The 19,124-nt window shown below is 41.8% G+C and overlaps 1 protein-coding gene across 1 annotated transcript in view; it reads right to left on the bottom strand.

Moving 5' to 3' along the window:
• The window catches only part of LOC125467481 (CUE domain-containing protein 2-A), a 64,156-nt gene that overhangs the window by 28,825 nt on the left and 16,207 nt on the right, over nt 1-19,124 (bottom strand). The window contains exons 4-8 of the mRNA XM_059640398.1: nt 17,701-17,762; nt 12,642-12,772; nt 9,364-9,534; nt 1,575-1,624; nt 140-200 (exon numbers count right to left, since the gene is read on the bottom strand). Of these exons, the coding sequence (XP_059496381.1) occupies nt 140-200; nt 1,575-1,624; nt 9,364-9,534; nt 12,642-12,772; nt 17,701-17,762 (475 nt within the window). The remainder of the gene's footprint in view (nt 1-139; nt 201-1,574; nt 1,625-9,363; nt 9,535-12,641; nt 12,773-17,700; nt 17,763-19,124) is intronic.

Genomic DNA, 19,124 nt, shown 5'->3' with positions numbered 1-19,124 from the left:
GGGATGGAGTGGGGTCATTGAGGAATTTTAAAATACACATGGTGGGCGACAGGCAGCAAATAAAGTTCAATGTGGATAACAGTGTCAGTCATGCTCCTTATGTCCTAATCCAAGATTTACACTCCAGATAATCTCTTACCTCTTTAGGTGCAATTGGCTTGTGTGTTTTGACATCATCCTCATTATCCACCATCATGTACCTGGAATACCATATAGAAAATACATTTTACCCAGAAGAATGTCAGAGTCTGTGCAAAGGACACAAAACTTTACTCTGTAGCAGTCTGGGCAAGACGTGCAATTTTGGGTTTATTTGATTTAACCTGTAATTTCTTAACTAAAGAAAGTCACATTTCTCTCGTCAAATGTCTGATTAAATAGTTATAATCAAAAATAGCAAAGATTCTTTGATTTTCAAGCTGCAAAGGGGCTCAGATACTAAACTAAGTTTGTACACTAATGTGCGCAAGAGTTCTGAAATTTTGTTGCAGTTGACAACTCACTTGGAAACATCTGTTTGCTTTAAATTGCCTTTAGAAATAAGTTCAGAAGCATGGGAGATGTCCATTTTATGCTTACAACCACATGAACCAGAAAATCTGAAATTAAAATTTGCTGCAAATACACCTACAAGGGCAACTGGGAATGGTCAGCAAATACAGGGTTTACCAATATCGTTCATAAATCATGCAAGAGTTTTTAAAACCCATTCCCTAATCCTCTGTGCTACTTTACCTTCCCAAAGTTGATTACTGCTCATTCTCCAATCTAGTAAGAGTGCTGGATGCAGGTGAATCACCCCCCCTGCACCTCACCACCTTCACCAGCGGTAGGCATGGGGAATCAGGAACATAGTCTTGTAAGATATGGGCCAAGGATTTAGGACTGAGATACGGAAGAATTTCTTCACTCAAGCCAGTGAATCTTTGGAATTCTCTACCCCGGAGAGCCACAGAAGCTCAGTCATGGACTGTAAAGTTATCAAGGAATAATGTGAGAAAATAGCACTGAGGTATATCAGCCATGATCTGTATGAATGGAGGAGCAGGTTCCTTGGGCCAAATGGCCTACTCCCGCTCCTGTTGACCTTTTAACCACTTTATCCCCATCCTCTGCCATTCTTTCAACTTCTCCCTGTCCATTTATGAAATAAAACCTCTCTTCTAAAATTTTCTGTCTGTTTCAGACTCCATCAACTTTGTTCTTTCTCATGTAAAGATTTTCCTCCATGCCAATAAATTGTTTTGAAAAACCATTATTCTGCATTCCTGAGATAGTAGGAACTGTAGATACTGGAGAATCTGAAATAACAAGGTGTAGAGCTGGCTGAACACAGCAGGCCCACGGAAATTCCTGAAGAAGGGTCTAGGCCCAAAACATCAGCCTTCTTGCTCCTCTGATGCTGCTGGGCCTGCTGTGTTCATCCAGGTCTTTTTTCTGCATTCCTGTGCTGTTCTTTGTTTCCTTTGTTTACACATGGAGACGTGTGGAAACATTGATTTGTCACATGTTCGTTTTGTCCTGGTGCCCCAATCAAATAAAAGTCTTATGCTGTTCACAGTCTTAATTCTCACTTCTCCAAGATGCTCGCTTTGATCTTCTTATCTGTTTTGGGATGAGTTTTCTGAAAACCAAAAACAAAACGTTTGCACAGGTGAATGGAAATAATGCGATACTAAATCTGCAGTACATAGTACCGATCTTTATCTACCCATTTTTTACATTGGCCAATGGCTTGTCAGAACCAGAACAAAGTGAGTAACACCGATGATTTCAGCCAGCTGGCTTACTCAGTCTACATTTTAGCAGTTTAGAGAGATTAATCTCACTCAGGTTTGGAGTGGGAACATAGTACTGAAGATCAAGTGGACTACGACGAGGATAGGTGCTGCATTTCCCTGTGCAGGAAACAGGACCAGCCCTTTGGATCAGTTTAATACCAGATCACAGAGCTCATGTGCATTAAGAAGTAATCAAGAAAGAAACAGCCCAATATCCCCAACTCATACCATGGATTACATAGACAGCATCAAGATGTAATGCATGCAATTGCACTATAAAAAATGTAAACCATTATTCTGGTAAATTAAAATTTTGTCACAATTGAAGCAGTATCTGAAGTCATGACGAACTATCATTTGGCCTGGGTGTTGAGATAATTACCTGTTCCTCGATTCAAGGATAATGCCTGCTTAGAATTACGAGGCTTTGTTGTGGGACGGTGAATGAGCAAACTAATTCTTGACTCTCAGATGCTTTGGCACATGGGGCTGGACATCCCATGAGGTAATGAGACCCAAAATGTGGGATTTGTTTTGCTTTTTCCCTTCTCCGCTGCCTCTTTGCCTCATCAACAATAAACTAACTCAAAAACTGACCATCAAGCTGCAGTCATCACCATTTTGAACAATTAGTTACAAGCTCCTCCCAGTCATTAATGCAATAGAGTCTACATAATGGAAACAGGCCCTTTGGTCCAATAGTCCATGGTGACCACGTTCCCAAACTAAAACAGGGTCCACATTTGACCCATATCCCTCCAAACCTTTCCAGGTACTTATGCAAATATCTTTTAAGCATTGTAACAGTATCTGCATCTACCACTTCCTCTGGCAGCTCATTCCACAATTAACTCACTCTGTGAAAGAAGTTGCCCCTAGTGTCCTTTGTAAATATTTTTCTTACTTTAAAAATATGCCCCCTAGTTTTGAACTCCCTCAATTTAGTGAAAAGACCTTTGCTATTCACCTAATCCATGTCCCTCATGATTTTACAAACTCTATAAAAGGTCAGCCCTCAACCTCCTACGCTCCAGTGAAAGAAGTCCCAAACTATCCAGGCTTTCCTTATAACTCAAACCCTCCATTGCCAGCAACATCCTGGTAAACCACTTCTGAACCTTCTCCAGCTTAATAACATCATTCCTATAACAGGAAAACCAGTACTGGACACAGACTCCAGAAGAGGCCTCACCACGTCCTGTATAACCTCAACATGACATCCCAACTCCTATTCTCAAAAGTCTGAGCAATGAAGTCAAGCCTTAGCCACCCAATCTGTGATGCAAATGTCAAATAATTGTTTACCTGAACCCCGAGATCTGTTTTAGAAATGCACCCAGGGCCCTGCCATAATAAGTCCTACCCATGTTTGTCTTACCATAATGCGATAGTCACATTTATCCAAATTAAACTCCATCAGTCACTCCTCAGCCCATTGAACCAATCAAGATCTCTATAATCTCAGTTAACCTTCACTGTCCACTACACTGCCAAATTTAGCGTCATCCACAAACTTACTAACCGTGCCTTCTACAGTCTCATCCAAATCATTTTTATAAGTGACAAACAAAAGTGCAATGCTGCCAAGCTACAAGGGGAGTTATAGTATCATTGTGCAAACTCCGCACATTCTCCTCATGTCTGTGTGGGTTTCCTCTGGGTGCTCCGGTTTCCTCCCACAGTCCAAAGATGTGCAGGCTAGGTAGATCGGCCATGCTAAATTGCCTGTAGCGTTCAGGGGTGTGTGGGTTGTAGGGGCATGGGTCTGGGTGGGATGCTTCAACGAGCGGTGTGGACTTGTTGGGCCGAAGGGCCTGTTTCCACACTGTAGGGAATCTAATCTAATATAGTGCTTCCTTTGTCCTCCCCGGAAACACTGGTCTTTTAAGGACCTGGCATGAGGGAGGACACTTTTAGACATCCATGTGCAAAATCAAGTCCAAAGTTGATCTCAAGTATTTTGCTTGAATGCTTGTGGAACTGCTTCAAAGAGGAAACCAGGAATTGTTCAATAATCCTCTGCTGTATCTGGAGAACGTGGAGGGGGCATTGCTGGTTACATTTTTTCTAAGCTCCTTTATGTATCACTCATACATATAGTGGTCTCGCGATAGTACAGGAGTATAATGACAGCTGCTCTGTACAGTAGCATTTCTGTTGGACGTGTGGAAGTCTTTGATGTGAAATACTCTGTGCCATAGTTTGTTGAAGGTCATACTGGGCAGCTTATCCAGCGTTGGATCTCTGTCAATGGTGCCCTTTTGGGAGATGTTTTAAAAACAGTTCACACTACACGAGAGGTTGTTGTGGAGGTGTTAGAGAACATAAAGGTGGATAAATCTCCAAAACCTGATCTAATGTATCTCAGAACATTGTGCAAAGTAAGGGAGGAAATGGAGAGACCCTATGCAGAAATATTTGCATCATCTATAACTGTGGGAGTGGTGCCTGATGACGGGAGGGTGGCTAATGTTGTACCTGTGTTTAAGAAAGGTTGTAAAGAGAAACCGGGGAACTATAGACCTGACAGTCTAATTTTGGTTGTGGGGTAACTTGATGGAGGTGACTATAAAAGACAGGATTTATGGACATTTAGAGAGGCAAAAATTGATTAGGGATAGTCAGCACAGTTGTGTGAGGGAAATAGGTCTCTCACATTTGATTGAGTTATTTTGAGGAAGTTATCAAAAAGATTGATGATGGCAGAGCAGTAGACATTATTTGGATTTTAGTAAAGCTTTTGACAAGATTCTGCATGATAAACTAAAGTTAGGTCACATGGGATTCAGGGTGACTTTGCCAAGTGGATATAAATTGGCTTAACATCAGGAGACGGAAAGTAACGGTGGAGGGTTGCTTTTCGGACTGGAGGCCCGTGACCAGTGGTATTCCACAGGGATCGGTTCTGAGTCCTTTTACATTTGTCATTTATATAAGTGATTTGGATGAGACAATAGAAGGCATGGTTAGTAAGTCTGTGGACGACGCCAAAATGGTGGCATAGGGGACAGTGAAGAAGGTTTTCTAAGATCACGAAGGGATCTTGATCAACTAGGTCAATGGGCTGAAAGATGGCAGATGGAGTTCAAATGCCAGGTATTGCATTTTGGTACAACAAATAAGGGCAGGGCTTATACAATTAATGGTAGGGCCTTGGGTCACAGGTACATAATTCTTTGAAGGCTGTGTCACATATAGACAAGGGCGGCATGATGGCTCAGTGGTTAGCACTGCAGCCTCACAGCGCCAGGGACCCGGGTTCCATTCCAGCCTCGGGCGACTGTCTGTGTGGAGTTTGCACATTCTCCCTGTGTCTGCGTGGGTTTCCTCTAGGTTCTCCGGTTTCCTCCCACAGTCCAAAGATGTGCAGGCTAGGTGGATCGGCCATGCTAAATTGTCCGTAGTGTTCAGGTTATAGGGGGATGGGTCTGGGTGGGATGCTTCAAGGGGTGGTGTGGACTTGCTGGGCCAAACGGCCTGTTTCCACACTGTAGGGAATCTAAAGTGGTTAAAAAGGCATTTGGCACACTTGCCTTCATTGCTCATTCCTTGGAGTATATGAACTGGGGAGTCCTGTTGGGGTTGTCCAGGACCTTGGCAAGTGCTCTTCTGATATTTTGTGTCCTGTTCTGGTCGCCCAGTCATAGGAAAGATATTTTAAGGTGGAGACATTTACCAAGATGTTGCTGAGTATGGAAGGTTCGAGTTATAAAGAAAGGCCAGATAGGCTGGGACTCTTTTCACTGGAGTGACTCAGTGGTTAGCAATGCTGCCTCACAGCACCAGGACCAGAGTTTGATTCCAACCTCAGGCAACTGTCTGTGTGGAGTTCACACGTTCTCCCCGTGTCTGCGTGGGTTTCCTCCAGGTACTTCAGTTTCCTCCCAGAGCCCAAAGATGTGCAGGTTAGGTGGACTGGCCGTGCTAAATTGCCTGTAATATTCAGGGATGTGTAGATTAGGTGGGTTATATGGGTATGGGTCTGGGTGGATCATGGACGTGTTGGGCCGAAGGTCCTGCTTCCACACTGTAGGGATTCTATGATTGGAGCATAGGACGTTGACAGGTGACCCGCTAGAAGTTTATAAAATAATGAGAGATATAGATAGGGAAAAGACAACTATCATTAACTCTAGGTTGGGGTATTTCAAAACAAGGGGGCACATTTTTAAGGTGAGGCGAGAGAGATTTAAAAGAAACACATAAAAGGCAATTTTTCCCCCCCCCCCCCCACACTGAGGGTGGATCACTTGTGAATGAACTTCTTGAGGACAATTACAGCATTTAAAAGACATGAATAGGAAAGGTTTGGTGGGATGTGGTCCAGGAACAGGCAGGTGGGGCTAGTTTAAATTGGAATTAGTACAGGCTGGGTGAACTGAAGGGTCTGTTTTCATGCAGCAAGACTCGATGACTGTGCATTCCAAGGTCTGGAATGGCTTAACATATTCCAGAGTCTCTCTTAAAACCTGTGAGAGGTGGAATATTTGACTGGTCTCAACACATACAGCAGTTCTATGGCAGTGATGGTTGCAAAGTTGTAATGTGACGGAACAAATAATCAGGAAATCCCAGGTTAATGTTCTGGAGACAGAGATTCAAAGCCCATCACAATAACAGATGGAATTTAATTCAACTGCTCAAATCAGGAATTAAAAAAGAAACTAGTCTCAACAATGGTGACCATGAATCATCACCGACTGTTCAAAAAAAAAGTTAGTTCACCAATATGGAATGAGACCTGCCATCATTACCTCTGGTAAGAGATAATGGGAACTGCAGATGCTGGAGAATCCAAGATAATAGAGTGTGAAGCTGGATGAACACAGCAGGCCAAGCAGCATCTCAGGAGCACAAAAGCTGACGTTTCGGGCCTAGACCCTTCAGAGAGGGGGATGGGCTGAGGGTTCTGGAATAAATAGGGAGAGGGGGGAGGCGGACCGAAGATGGAGAGAAAAGAAGATGGGTGGAGAGGAGAGTATAGGTGGGGAGGTAGGGAGGGGATAGGTCAGTCCAGGGAAGACAGACAGGTCAAGGAGGTGGGATGAGGTTAGTAGGTAGGAAATGGAGGTGCGGCTTGGGGTGAGAGGAAGGGATGGGTAAGAGGAAGAACAGGTTAGGGAGGCAGAGACAGGCTGGGCTGGTTTTGGGATGCAGTGGGGGGAAGGGGAGATTTTGAAGCTGGTGAAGTCCACATTGATACCATTGGGCTGCAGGGTTCCCAAGCAGAATATGAGTTGCTGTTCCTGCAACCTTCGGGTGGCATCATTGTGGCACTGCAGGAGGCCCATGATGGACATGTCATCTAAAGAATGGGAGGGGGAAGTTGAAATGGTTCGCGACTGGGAGGTGCAGTTGTTTGTTGCGAACCAAGCGGAGGTGTTCTGCAAAGCGGTCCCCAAGCCTCTGCTTGGTTTCTCCAATGTAGAGGGAGCCATACTGGGTACAATGGATACAGTATACCACATTGGCAGATGTGCAGGTGAACCTCTGCTTAATATGGAAAGTCATTTTGGGGCCTGGGATGTGGGTGAGGGAGGTGGTGTGGGGGCATGTGTAGCACTTCCTGCAGTTGCAGGGGAAGGTGCCGCGTGTGGTGGGGTTGGAGGGCAGAGTGGAGTGGAGAAGGGAGTCACGGAGAGAGTGGTCTCTCCGGAAAGCAGACAAGGTTAGGGATGGAATTCCTTCCAGAGAAACCTCTAACATGGAGGTCTTTGCTGCGAGAAAAATCCAAAAAAAAAGTGTGGAGAGAAACACCAGAAATTCTTCATTGCTTTCATCAGTCTGACTGAGGGATTTGACTCTGTAAATTGCAAGGTTGTGTGGACTGTGTTCCAAAGATTTGAATGTCCATGAAACTTTGTCAGATGCTTCATGGGTTGACTGCAACTGTCTTGAGTGGGAGATCTGAAACAAATACAACATCAGGACCAGGGTTCAGCAAGGCTACTGCTTGGCTTGCTGTGTTCATCCAGCTTCACACTTTATTATCATTACCTCTGGTCTTGCCTATGTATGATTTCAGATCTGCAGCAATGTGGTTGACTTTAACTTGCCCTGCGAAATCGCCCTAGCAAGACACTTGGTAAGAGACAGGCAATAAAATGACATCCTTGCCAATGATGCAGAATAAATGAGAAATATCTAGGACTGTTCCAGTCTCTTGTGTACAGAACTGAATTGACTTAGAAAATTGCAAACCTGGGACAGAGTGAGCAATGACAGTACAGTCATCCAATAAACTGTACGTCTGTCGTGGTGAGTTTAGTCTTGGCACAGAAGCAACTGAGGTTAAAGAGTTTTCCACTGAGGGTGTATTTAATATTGACAGTGCTGGCAGTTGCTCTTTGAAATGAAATAGTGTGAGGACTAAGAAACAGCCTTGCTCAACCCTGGTCCTGATGTTGTATTTGTTTCAGATCTCCCACTCAAGACAGTTGCAGTCAACCCATGAAGCATCTGACAAAGTTTCATGGACATTCAAATCTTGGAACACCAGCCACACAACCTTGCAATTTACAGAGTCAAATCCCTCAGTCAGACTGATGAAAGCAATGAAGAGTTTCTGGTGTTTCTCTCCACACTTCTTTTTGGAGTTTTCTTGTAGCAAAGACCTCCATGTTAGAGGTTTCTCTGGAAGGATTTCCTTAGCGTACGTCCTGGATTTGGTAGCAATGACGACCTAGTTTTGTTGTACTTTTTCTGGGCCCTTGCCAATTTGGGATTAGCGAAGGAGATCGTAAAAAGATATGTTCAGTTGACAAATGCTGTGACCAAACGATGTTCAGCACCTTTTGCCTGTGGACAAATTCAAAGGATTTCCCAGTTCACAGTCTTGACCCTATCACTAATTCCCCATCACCACAGGACTTAGCATGTGGTCAGAAGAAATAGGGGCAAGAGTAGGCCATTCAGTCTACTCTGCCATTCAATAATCATGGCTGATTCTCTATCTCAAAGCTTCAATAATTCAGCTGGTCTTCTTATGCCGCTTGATACCTTCACAGTCTAGAAATCTACATCCTGCCCTAAATATATTCAGAGACTTGGCCTCCATTGTCTTATGTGGTAGAGAACTCAGCAAGTTCACTACCCTATGAGAGAAGAAAATTCTTCTAATCCCGGTCCTAAGTGGCCTGAGACTGGGACCCCTCAGAAGCCTCAGCCTTGCTGCCATGGGTCCCCCTACCAACAGGAAGGTGCTCTCAATGGAAATGCTCATGGGATCAGACAGTATACAAGCATCTCCATGGAGGAAGAGGGCTGAGATAATAGTAGTGGTGATACTAATAGCATGCTAAATTAGATGCATATCATTGCTCCTTCCCTCAGTGTGGCGCCCCATCAGTAGCGATCTGCTGAAAGCAAAGGGTTCCCTCAATATTCCATTTCTGGCACTCCGAGTAACAACCCCAGTGCAATAATTAAACATGTATATTGGTGAGATCACTTCCAGTTTAAAGCACGGTAAAATCATTAGGAATAACCATTGAACTATTATCTTAACATTACACAGTTACAATAACACCAAAGCAGACAATTTAATGTTTTGCTGTCTTACTTAAATTCCCAATGGACTTACCTCCATAGTCGCAGCGTTGGGTTGCTTCACCGCACCCTCCATTATTAACTGCACAGCATTATCCAAGTTGCCTTTAGCCACCGACAGAGCTTTGTGCATGACTGACAGACTGCAGGATGGAAACATCTCTACAAGCAGCTGGATGTCATCATCTACCTTGGCACAACCCTCCTAAAAATTAAAAGAAAAAACAGCAAAACATTGAATAGTTAGACTCAAAGCAGAGATCTCAACCTGGAGCTCTAGAATTTTAGGCAAGGAATCATGCGAGGGTTCATTATGTGCCAACAAAGAACTGTTTCCAAGTAAAGAATGTTGATGAGACAGGAGCTGTTTTGATAAACTGGATTTTTCTTTCACAGCACACTCTTGGATAAGTTTGATTACCTAAAGGATACGGTCAAGCAGACAGGACGGTGATAGGGCCAAACACTGCTGCAAGTACAGAGCAGCTAATTGAGCCTGCCACTTGAGGAAGGTGCTACCTTTCTCTTATTCACTGAAGGGATGTGAGCATCACTGGCTGGGCCAGAATTTACTGCCTATCCTGAGGACCTAATCCCTGGCGAAGCTCTTAATCAAAGCTTTCTCCCCCTGTGGGGGTGAATGTAAAAGATCAAGAATGTGGAACACTCAAACTTATAATCAGCAAAAGCAGTGAGGGGTGAGGCCTGGAATCTGGGAAATTTGCATCTAAGAACAATATCACAGATTAGGGTTTAGGTTCAATCAAATATCCACATCAAAATAACTGACCGGCTAAATGATAAAGGGAAAAAAGATTAAAGAGAATTTTTTTTCAGGATCAATACAAAGTTTTCCATTGTTTACAGTATTCAACTCCATTTAAAATTTTAATCCCTGCTATTCCAAATCCCAATGTCAATATATGAGCTTCCAAAAATAGCTGAGCTGCTACTCAACTCAAAACTCAATATTTGGCACCGAGGGATTCAATTCTAGAGTACAAACAATATCTCTACCATTTTCTCCCAATATTTCTGCATTTGAGCTTTCTTCATAGTAAGGTATTCTACAGTTGTTACTAGGATGAGAAAACACAGATCTCTGAAATTTTTGCTTGCTTTACGTGGGCAGAAGGTTAAAAAAAGTTGTCAGACTAAATAAAAACCAAAAGAACTGCGGATGCTGTAAATCAGGAACAAAAACAAAGTTGCTGGAAAAGCTCAGCAGGTCTGGCAGCATCTGTGGAGAAGAGAGTTAACATTTCAGGTCCTGTAACCCTTCCTCAGAAGCTAAACTTTAACTGACCAGGGCCAAAGCTCTGGAATTCTCTCCATAATTCTCTACTCTTTTTCGGAGGCTTCTTAAATTCCAGTGAGATTTTGGTGACCTGGACAATATCTTCTGATGTGGCTGGGTGTCAAATTTTGTTTCATACCACTCCTGTACAGCAATTCAAGGTATTTTGCCATGTTAAAAGGTGCCATGTAAATGCAATAGTTTTTTTAACTAAGACACCATTATATACCAGCAGATGGAGCTATTTCACCACAAAAGTAGCTCATCACCCACTGCAACATGTTCAGATTGCACCAAAAGATACATTTTATCTACGGAAAACAACATATTGAGGGATTTTTAAAAAGAAAATGCAGCAAGCAGAATACTGCAGAAGCTGGAAGTCTGAAATGAAAACTGAAAGGGCTCAAACACACAGAGCGAATAAGGAAGTATCTGCGAAGAGAGAAAAACAGTGTGAATGTTTCAGGGCCTGGCAATTTGCATCAACCTGAAAAGTTAACTTTGTTTTCTCTTTCCATTGATGGTGCCAGACCTGCTGAACTTCCTAGTATTTTCCTGTTTTTATTTCCAACTTGAGTGAGGGATTGGTAGAGTGTGTGTGAGAGTACATAGAGGGAGGTTTGTTTTCAGCTATCTTAACCGTCCTGACAGGTGAACAGGATGCTAATGGATGCTGGTAAAGTTGCACCCAAAATGCATTTAAAAAGCTTATGGAACTTCCTCCATAGGAGATGCTTATTCTTCAGTTACAGGCTCATTTGCGTTGTCTAAATGTCAGCTTTAATCATGTGACAAAGGGAGTCAGGCCCACTCTGCTTTTAACGACAGAAACACCACAACCAGAAGTATCTCTATTTCACCAAAGACAGAGAAGACAAGTCACACAGTACGGAAAAAAAAATCAGAAATATGTGGCCTTTTAAGTGCTTTCTGGGCTGAAAATGTCTGCCCTTTTAACAGCTTTCAGGGAAAATTTACAATGTCTGCTTTTGCTGACAGCTACAAGATCTGTATTGTTCTTGAACTATTTACAGTTACTTATTAAGCATATCTTGTCATAAAAGCTTCTTCGCTAAGCGTTGTATTATTCAAGTTATGTGATGGACAGAAACAGATTGGTTGGACTGGCATGATTTCCATAGGTTACTTATAAATCAGTAGTATGTTGATATCTTGCTTAAACCAGAATATTTTTAAAGGTGCAGGGTCATCAAGGTGTCACAGGTTCACATTCACCTTCAAAAGCCAGACTGAAACTACTGCTTGTTCAATTCAACTCATCAGCTCCCAAAACTGTGCCTTTATTGTCATTCCTGATTTAGTTGCTTTATCACATTCGCTCCCTCTGACAGCGTCCTCTAAACTCTCAACTTCTATCCTCCTGAAGGACAAGGACTGCAATTACAAGGCAACACCATTTGTAACTTCTCCTCTAAGAAACACACCATCCGGATTTAGAGCTTAATTATTGTTCCAGCATGGACATAATCAAAACCCTAAAACTAACTTCCTAACAGCACTGTTGGTGCCACATCACAGACTGTAACAACCAGCATAACACCACTTTCTCAAAGGCAATTATAGATGGGCAATTAATAACAGCCCACTAGGTAATACAGTGAATGTATTGATTAAAAAAAAATCTACGGCAAACAACTGTGGTGTCAGACATTTCCAGGATACCCTCTCGACTAATCATCCCCAAAAACTCTGTCGGGCCAACCTTTAGGTCCAGTCCTCACTGCTACCACTCGATACAGCTGGACACACAGACATGCCTGTAGCCAAAGACTCCAGGTCACCATCCTGCTCCATCTTCATACTGTCTGTCAGCTTCTGTGGCCTCCCTATGTTGAAGCCTTTGGATACAAAACTCCACTGGACTACTGCTTATCTCCCATTTTACCAACACCAAAAGTGGGCTCTCCCTGGTATGCGATGCCCTCAGCAGTGGGAGGAATTGTCCTGGATCAACACAACCAATCCCTTTAATAATCTGGAGGTAGCCTAACCTGTGCACTGGCTCCCTCTCCCGCCACTGGGTTGTTTTCCGGGTTTGCTGATTTCTTGTCTTCTCTGCTACTTGCCAGTTCCTTTGAAAAGGACTCATGATCTTGAGAAGCAATCAGGGGACGAACATTTTCTGTGAAAATAAAGAAAAGTGCAATTGGATGGGGGAATCCCAATGAGCCATCTATATATTCAAGCCTTTTCTTTTACACACGTACATAAAAGTTTGAACTCCAACTGGTTGCCCCATACAGTCCTTTTCCCATGCACCTTAATAGCTACACTGAATGTGCCTTAATCAAACAGGCAGGAAAATGACCAATTGCTGAGCCGCAAACATTGCAAAGCCAACCAATAAAATTGCTAGAACTTTTCTTTGTTAAAAAAGGAGAATATCTTGGCATTGATAATACCAAGGGCAGCCTTTCAGAATTTACAAATTTCTTTAGCTCCTCACCTGCACATGGAAAGAATTACATTTAACTCACAGACATATTAAAGCAACGAGACAACAAAAGGCTCAACAGCAAAATGAGAAATTTTTTCCTAGGATGGTGATGGCGAGCATGAGGGGGCATAGCTTTAAATTGAGGGGTGAAAGATATAGGACAGATGTCAGAGGTAGTTTCTTTACTCAGAGAGTGGTAAGGGAATGGAATGCTTTGCCTGCAACGGTGGTGGATTCGCCAACTTTAGGTACATTTAAATCGTCATTGGATAAGCATATGGACGTACATGGAATAGTGTAGGTTAGATGGGCTTGAGATCGGTATGACAGGTCGGCAACATCGAGGGCTGAAGGGCCTGTACTGTGCTGTAATGTTCTATAATGTTATTCATTGCCCCAGAGAAGAACTCAGGTCAGAAACAACTGTCAGAGTGTTATACGGTGTACAGAACAGAAACAGGCCTTTGGTCCAATCTGTCCATGCCGATCAGGTTTCTAAAACTGAATCAGTTCCATTTGCCCGCATATGGCCCATAACCCTCAACTTTCCTATCCATGTACCTGCCGAAATGTATTTTAAATACTCTATTGTACTTACCGCTACCAATTCCTCTTGCAGCTTGTTCCATACACACACCACTCTGTTTGAAAAAGTCACCCCTCAGGTCTCTTAAATCTTTCCCCTCTGACCTTAAACCCATGCCCTCTAGTATTGGACTCCCCTTCCCCGGGGATAAAGACCTTGATTATACACCTTATCTATGTCCCTCACGATTTTATAAACCCCTGTAAGGTCACCCCTCATCCTTCTATACTCCGAAAGTTTGGGGGGGGGGGGGGGGGGGGGGGGGGCAAAATGTCTCAAACCTTCCAGTTTCAGTAACCGCTGAATGTTTTTTGCATCTTTTCCAGTTTAATAACATATTTGCTATAGCAGGGTGACCAGAAATGTACGCAGTAGTCCAAAAGTAGCCTTTCCAATGTCTCCTCCAGGCAGACATTTAAGAACAATATCCAATGAGGAAACGGATTCTAGGAAGGGGATAATACAACCATTGTGAAAGATAGCAAATTGAAAGAAAAAAAAATACAATGTGACAAACCTAAGATTGGGAAAGTTTTAAAAACCAGATGACCAAAACAAAAATAACAATGGAAAGAATAAACTTTGAGAGTAATCTTGCAAGTAATGTCAAGATGGACAGCAAAAGCTCCTTTCAATATATAAGAAGGAAGAGAGAAGCCAAAGTGAACACAGACCCCTTCGAGAATGAGGCTGAGGGGATAATAATGGGGAGACTGGAAACGGCTGAGTTGAATAAATGCCTTACAACAGTCATCACCACAGAAAACACCAACAGCATGGCAAAATTACTAAATGATCAACAGTTAAAGGAAGACGTGGAAATAAAAACAAGAACTAATCATTAGACAAAAGTGCTAGGGAAGCTAATGGGGCTAAAGACCTACAAGTCCCCTGAGCCTACTGGGCTGCATCCTGGGATATTAAATAGCTAGAGATACTGGATGCACCAGTAGTAATCTTCCAGGAATCCTTAGATACTAGAAGAGTCCCAGAGGATTGAAAAGCTGCCAATATAACATTTTTATCTAAAAAGAAGAGACAAAGAACAGGTAATTATAGACTAGTCAGCTTAACATCTGTTATTGGAAAAATGTTGAACCTATAATAAAGGATGCACTTAATAATACATAATATGATAAAGCAGAGTCAGCATGTCTGACAAATTTACTCGCACTCTTTGAGGAGGTAACAAGAAGGATAGATAAAAGGGGAAAACAGTGGACGTGCTATATTTGTATTTTCAGAAGGCATTTGATAAGGTACCACACATTAGGCTACCTAATGAGACAAAAGTCCATAGTTTGTTTGTAATACATTAGAATGGATAGGGATTTATTAAAATAAAAGAAAATAGTATGTTAGAATAAGGGAGACATTTTCAGCATGGTAACTTGTAACTAATGGTGTGCCACAGAGATCAGTGCTGGAGCTACTATTTTCCAATAAATATTAATGACTTGGATGAGGAAAGTGAATGTATTATAGACAATTTGAAATTGACGCAAAAATAAATGGGAAGGTAAGTGGTCACAATGACATCAAGTCTGCAAGGGGATATAGATAAGTTAAGCTAGCGTGGCAATGCAATACAGTGTATGGTAATGAGGTTATACACTTTGACAGAGAACAGAGGAGCTGAATATTATGTAAATGGAGAATGATTGCAGAAAGCTGCAGAACAGAGATGCTTGGGAGTCCTCATCCATGAATCACAAAAAGCCAGAATCCAAGCTCAACAATTAAAGGGCAAGGAAATGGATATGTTGACCTTTATTTCAAACGGAATGGACTATAAAACTAGGGAGATTTTGCTGAAACTACAAGGTACCAGTCATACCACAAATACAATATGATGAATAATTTTGAGGCCTTTATTTAAAGAAAGGCATGAGTATTGGGGCATTCCAAAGAAGGCTCACTAGGCTAATTCCAGGTATGGAGGGAATGTCTTATGAGGAGCATTTGAGCAGTTTGGGCCTGCACTCATTGAAATGTAGATGAATGAGAAACAACCTTATTGAAACGCAGAGGATTCTTAGGGGTTTTGACAGAGTAGACATGGAAAAGTTGTGGTGTAGAACCAAAGGGTATATTTCAGGATGAGCAGTTGTACATTTAAGACAGAGATGAGAAGCAAGTTCTTATCTTAGATAAGAACCTATGGAACCTTCTTACTGCAAAGGGCTGTCAAAAAGATGGTACATTACATACAGCAAATTTTGTTTTACCTGACACCTTGTCAATCAGTACTCTTTATAAACCAGCAAAAATTACATACCTCATATACCACAATCAACCTTGATATCCGAATATTTATGCTGTAAATAAAAAGTATAACAGTGATGTGTATACCCCTGAAATAAGTTTCTATTACTTACCATGTGTTTTTATATTAATTTTAGGAGGCATGTTGATGTTTTTACTTTGATTCTGAGATATGTTGATGTCTCGAAGCTTTGGTTAGTCAGGGTTTACTGAGGTTATGCATACATCTTGATTATCTGTAATATTTAGTCAATATACACATTCCTGGTCCCAGTGATGCTGGTTAATTAAAAACTTTGCTGTATATTCCAGGCTGACACAGACAGATTTTTAATTAGTAAGAGACTCAAGGTTTATGGGGAAAAGGTGAGAAAGTGGAGTTAAGGATGATTGGATCAGCCAAGATCTCACTGAAAGTCTCCTGCTGAATCCAGAAACCCTTTCACTCGCTTTCTTATCAAACCAACAGCAATGTAAGCAAAAACACTGAAGACCTGTTAATCAGGTAATAATTTAAAATGAAATGAAAATGGCAGCGCCTGCTCTGCTGCTGGGGTGGAGTACTGGGTTTCAATTGGTGTTTCTGGCTCTTCTCCATTCTGTTACAGGTTAAGGTGGAGGTTGGAGGGCGATGTTTGTTTGGGGGGTTTGTGCATAAAAGCAGAGGAGGGTGAAATGAATCACCACTTCTGTTAACAGATACCAAGCTGACTGGTGAGATACAAATCAAGGATCATATCTTTTCTTTGCAAAGAAAGTTTATTGACTTGCTCAGTCCTACCCCTCTAATCCCACATCCAGCATTACAGTTTCTTTCTATTTACATGTGCTCAAAGACCATTGATATATGCCACCATTTTCAATAATACCTCTCTACAGCTCACCAGGGAGAAGTGGGTCACCATCTCTTACATTACCCATTTATCATCCCTACCTAATTCAACACATTCCCCCACCACAAAATCTGGTGACAGCACAGCCAAGATGATATTACAAACTAGGTGAGAATTAGAAAAAGAGTGGCTAAATAGGCAACTGATTTTCACTGAGCTTCACATCTCAGGATGTTGCAAAGTGTTGCTGTTGTTTTATTTACAAACGTGACCAGAATCTCATGAATAATAATGAGAAAAAGGACCAGTCATAATGTTTAGTACCATTGGTTCCTCACAGGTATGTTAAAAAAAAACTGGTGTGGTGTCAACTGTCCAAAGCAAAATGATACCCATTATATACAAAAACCCCTTTAGTCAATTTGGTGTATTAATCACGTTTTGATGTAAAGCTAGTCAAAGTATTTTGCAGAATTTAATGACCTACAAGATGGTCAAATTATGACTAATGGAGATGTTTTTAAAAATATGCAGCCATTTTGACTACACCCACATTTGGCTTCATAAGCATTCCTTTCATTTCTGTTGACACTGGGAATCCATTCATTTAAAATGTCACCATATTCTCAATTCCATAGGAATGCATTCAACTGATAAAAGAGACCATAAACATGATTGTTGGGGAAAAATTGCAGCTTAAGATAATTACTGCTCGTGTTTACACCCCTGCAAATAAACCACTGACATTTACCACAGTCTCTCTGTCTGCGTTTCTCCTTCACCCTCTCTGCATGTAGGCACCTGGTCTCACAGGAATGGGATGCAAAATATAATTTCTCCCATTCTCTGGCAGAGGCATGGATGCTAATCTTAACACATACGGTCTTGTCTCAACAGCAGTCCCAGTTGACAAAGTCCTCAGGTCTTACCTTTGTTACGAGCTTCTACCAAATGTGCAGCCAAATCAAACATCATCTCGCAGATAGTGACACTGAAAAATAAACAGGCCGTTTTAAAACTGTCAAACAGTCACTAAAGCTTATCACAGAACTGTCACAACAGAGGAGACTGCCATTTGGTCCGTCGTGTCTGCATCAGTTTTCCAAATTAGCAATTGCATTGGTGACATTCTCTCTTTTCAGACAATTATGTTCCCTTTTGAATTCTTTAATTAAACCTGCCTCCACCACACACCCTTCATACATTCCAGACCTTAAACACTCTTGCTTGAAAAGGATTTTACATGAAATCATTGATTCTTTTACCAATTGCAATGAATCCCTGCCTTCTCGTTCTGATCCTTTCAGGAATGAGAATAGTTTCACTCATTGCATTCCGTACAAATTCTTCATGAATGATTCTCCATATTTACCACCTGAACAAAGAGGGTACACAAAGCAGCCAGGCTCCAAGTTTGATCACTATAAGAGCAACTGATTCTCAGACAATTGACTAATATCACAGAATAAACCAGTACATAGAGGTTCAGAGGGGGAACGAGTTCTCCATTTCTGGTGGGTTATCAATTCTCCTCACAGAGCAATTACGAATCAATGCGTAGCCCAACTGATCTGTGCTGCAAGGAAGAGTGAGGTGGGGAAACAATAACTGAAAAGCTTCCAGTGTTCCAAGTAGACAATGCTGGTTTCTCTTCATCAGCCAGCTGGCACAGGGACTCAAACCGGCTGCCATTTTCCAGATGAAGACTAAACAACATATTTTACAAAGACTGATGAATGTTTTTCATTCAATACAGAATCACTCTGGTATCACAAACCAAATTACACTATTTACTTTTACAAGGTTCAAAGCATTAGTTGCAAATCTGAAGCTTGACAAAACCTCCTTTGAGGTTCCTTTGAACTTCTAGAAGCCAGATTTCAAACGGCCTATTGTATTACACATAAAAAGCACATGAGTCTTTGGGATTTCCTATCCTGTACACCCTTACTTTTGACACTTGGGGCAACACTGCATTCTCAATTTTATTCTCACTTTATATACCATCCTATCATTTCTAATCCGTTTGCTCAGGCCAGGAGTCTGTAGCCAAACCAGATCTATCCGTTCGTAGTTTTTTAAGCAGGGTCTTGTTCCATGAATAATCAAGATGTTTCTTTTCTCTGCCCCAAAACTATGCTTTATTAAATCTCCTTATCAGAAACGTGGCTTCTAACTTTGACTGAAGCATTTCTTTCCATTGTCCTTATAAATATTTTCTGAAAGCTAGATCTTGTCAAGCAGTGGAATCCAAGTATCACCCACACACATGCATTCTGACAAAGTAGGGCTTTTCAAACCCTTTTTCTATGATCAAAAAGTACAATCACTGTTGGGAAACAAGGTTATTTTC

The sequence above is a fragment of the Stegostoma tigrinum genome, chromosome 37 (assembly GCF_030684315.1).
Source record: "Stegostoma tigrinum isolate sSteTig4 chromosome 37, sSteTig4.hap1, whole genome shotgun sequence".
NCBI classification, from domain to species: Eukaryota; Metazoa; Chordata; class Chondrichthyes; order Orectolobiformes; family Stegostomatidae; genus Stegostoma; species Stegostoma tigrinum.
This window is presented reverse-complemented; position numbering and strand designations above follow the sequence as displayed.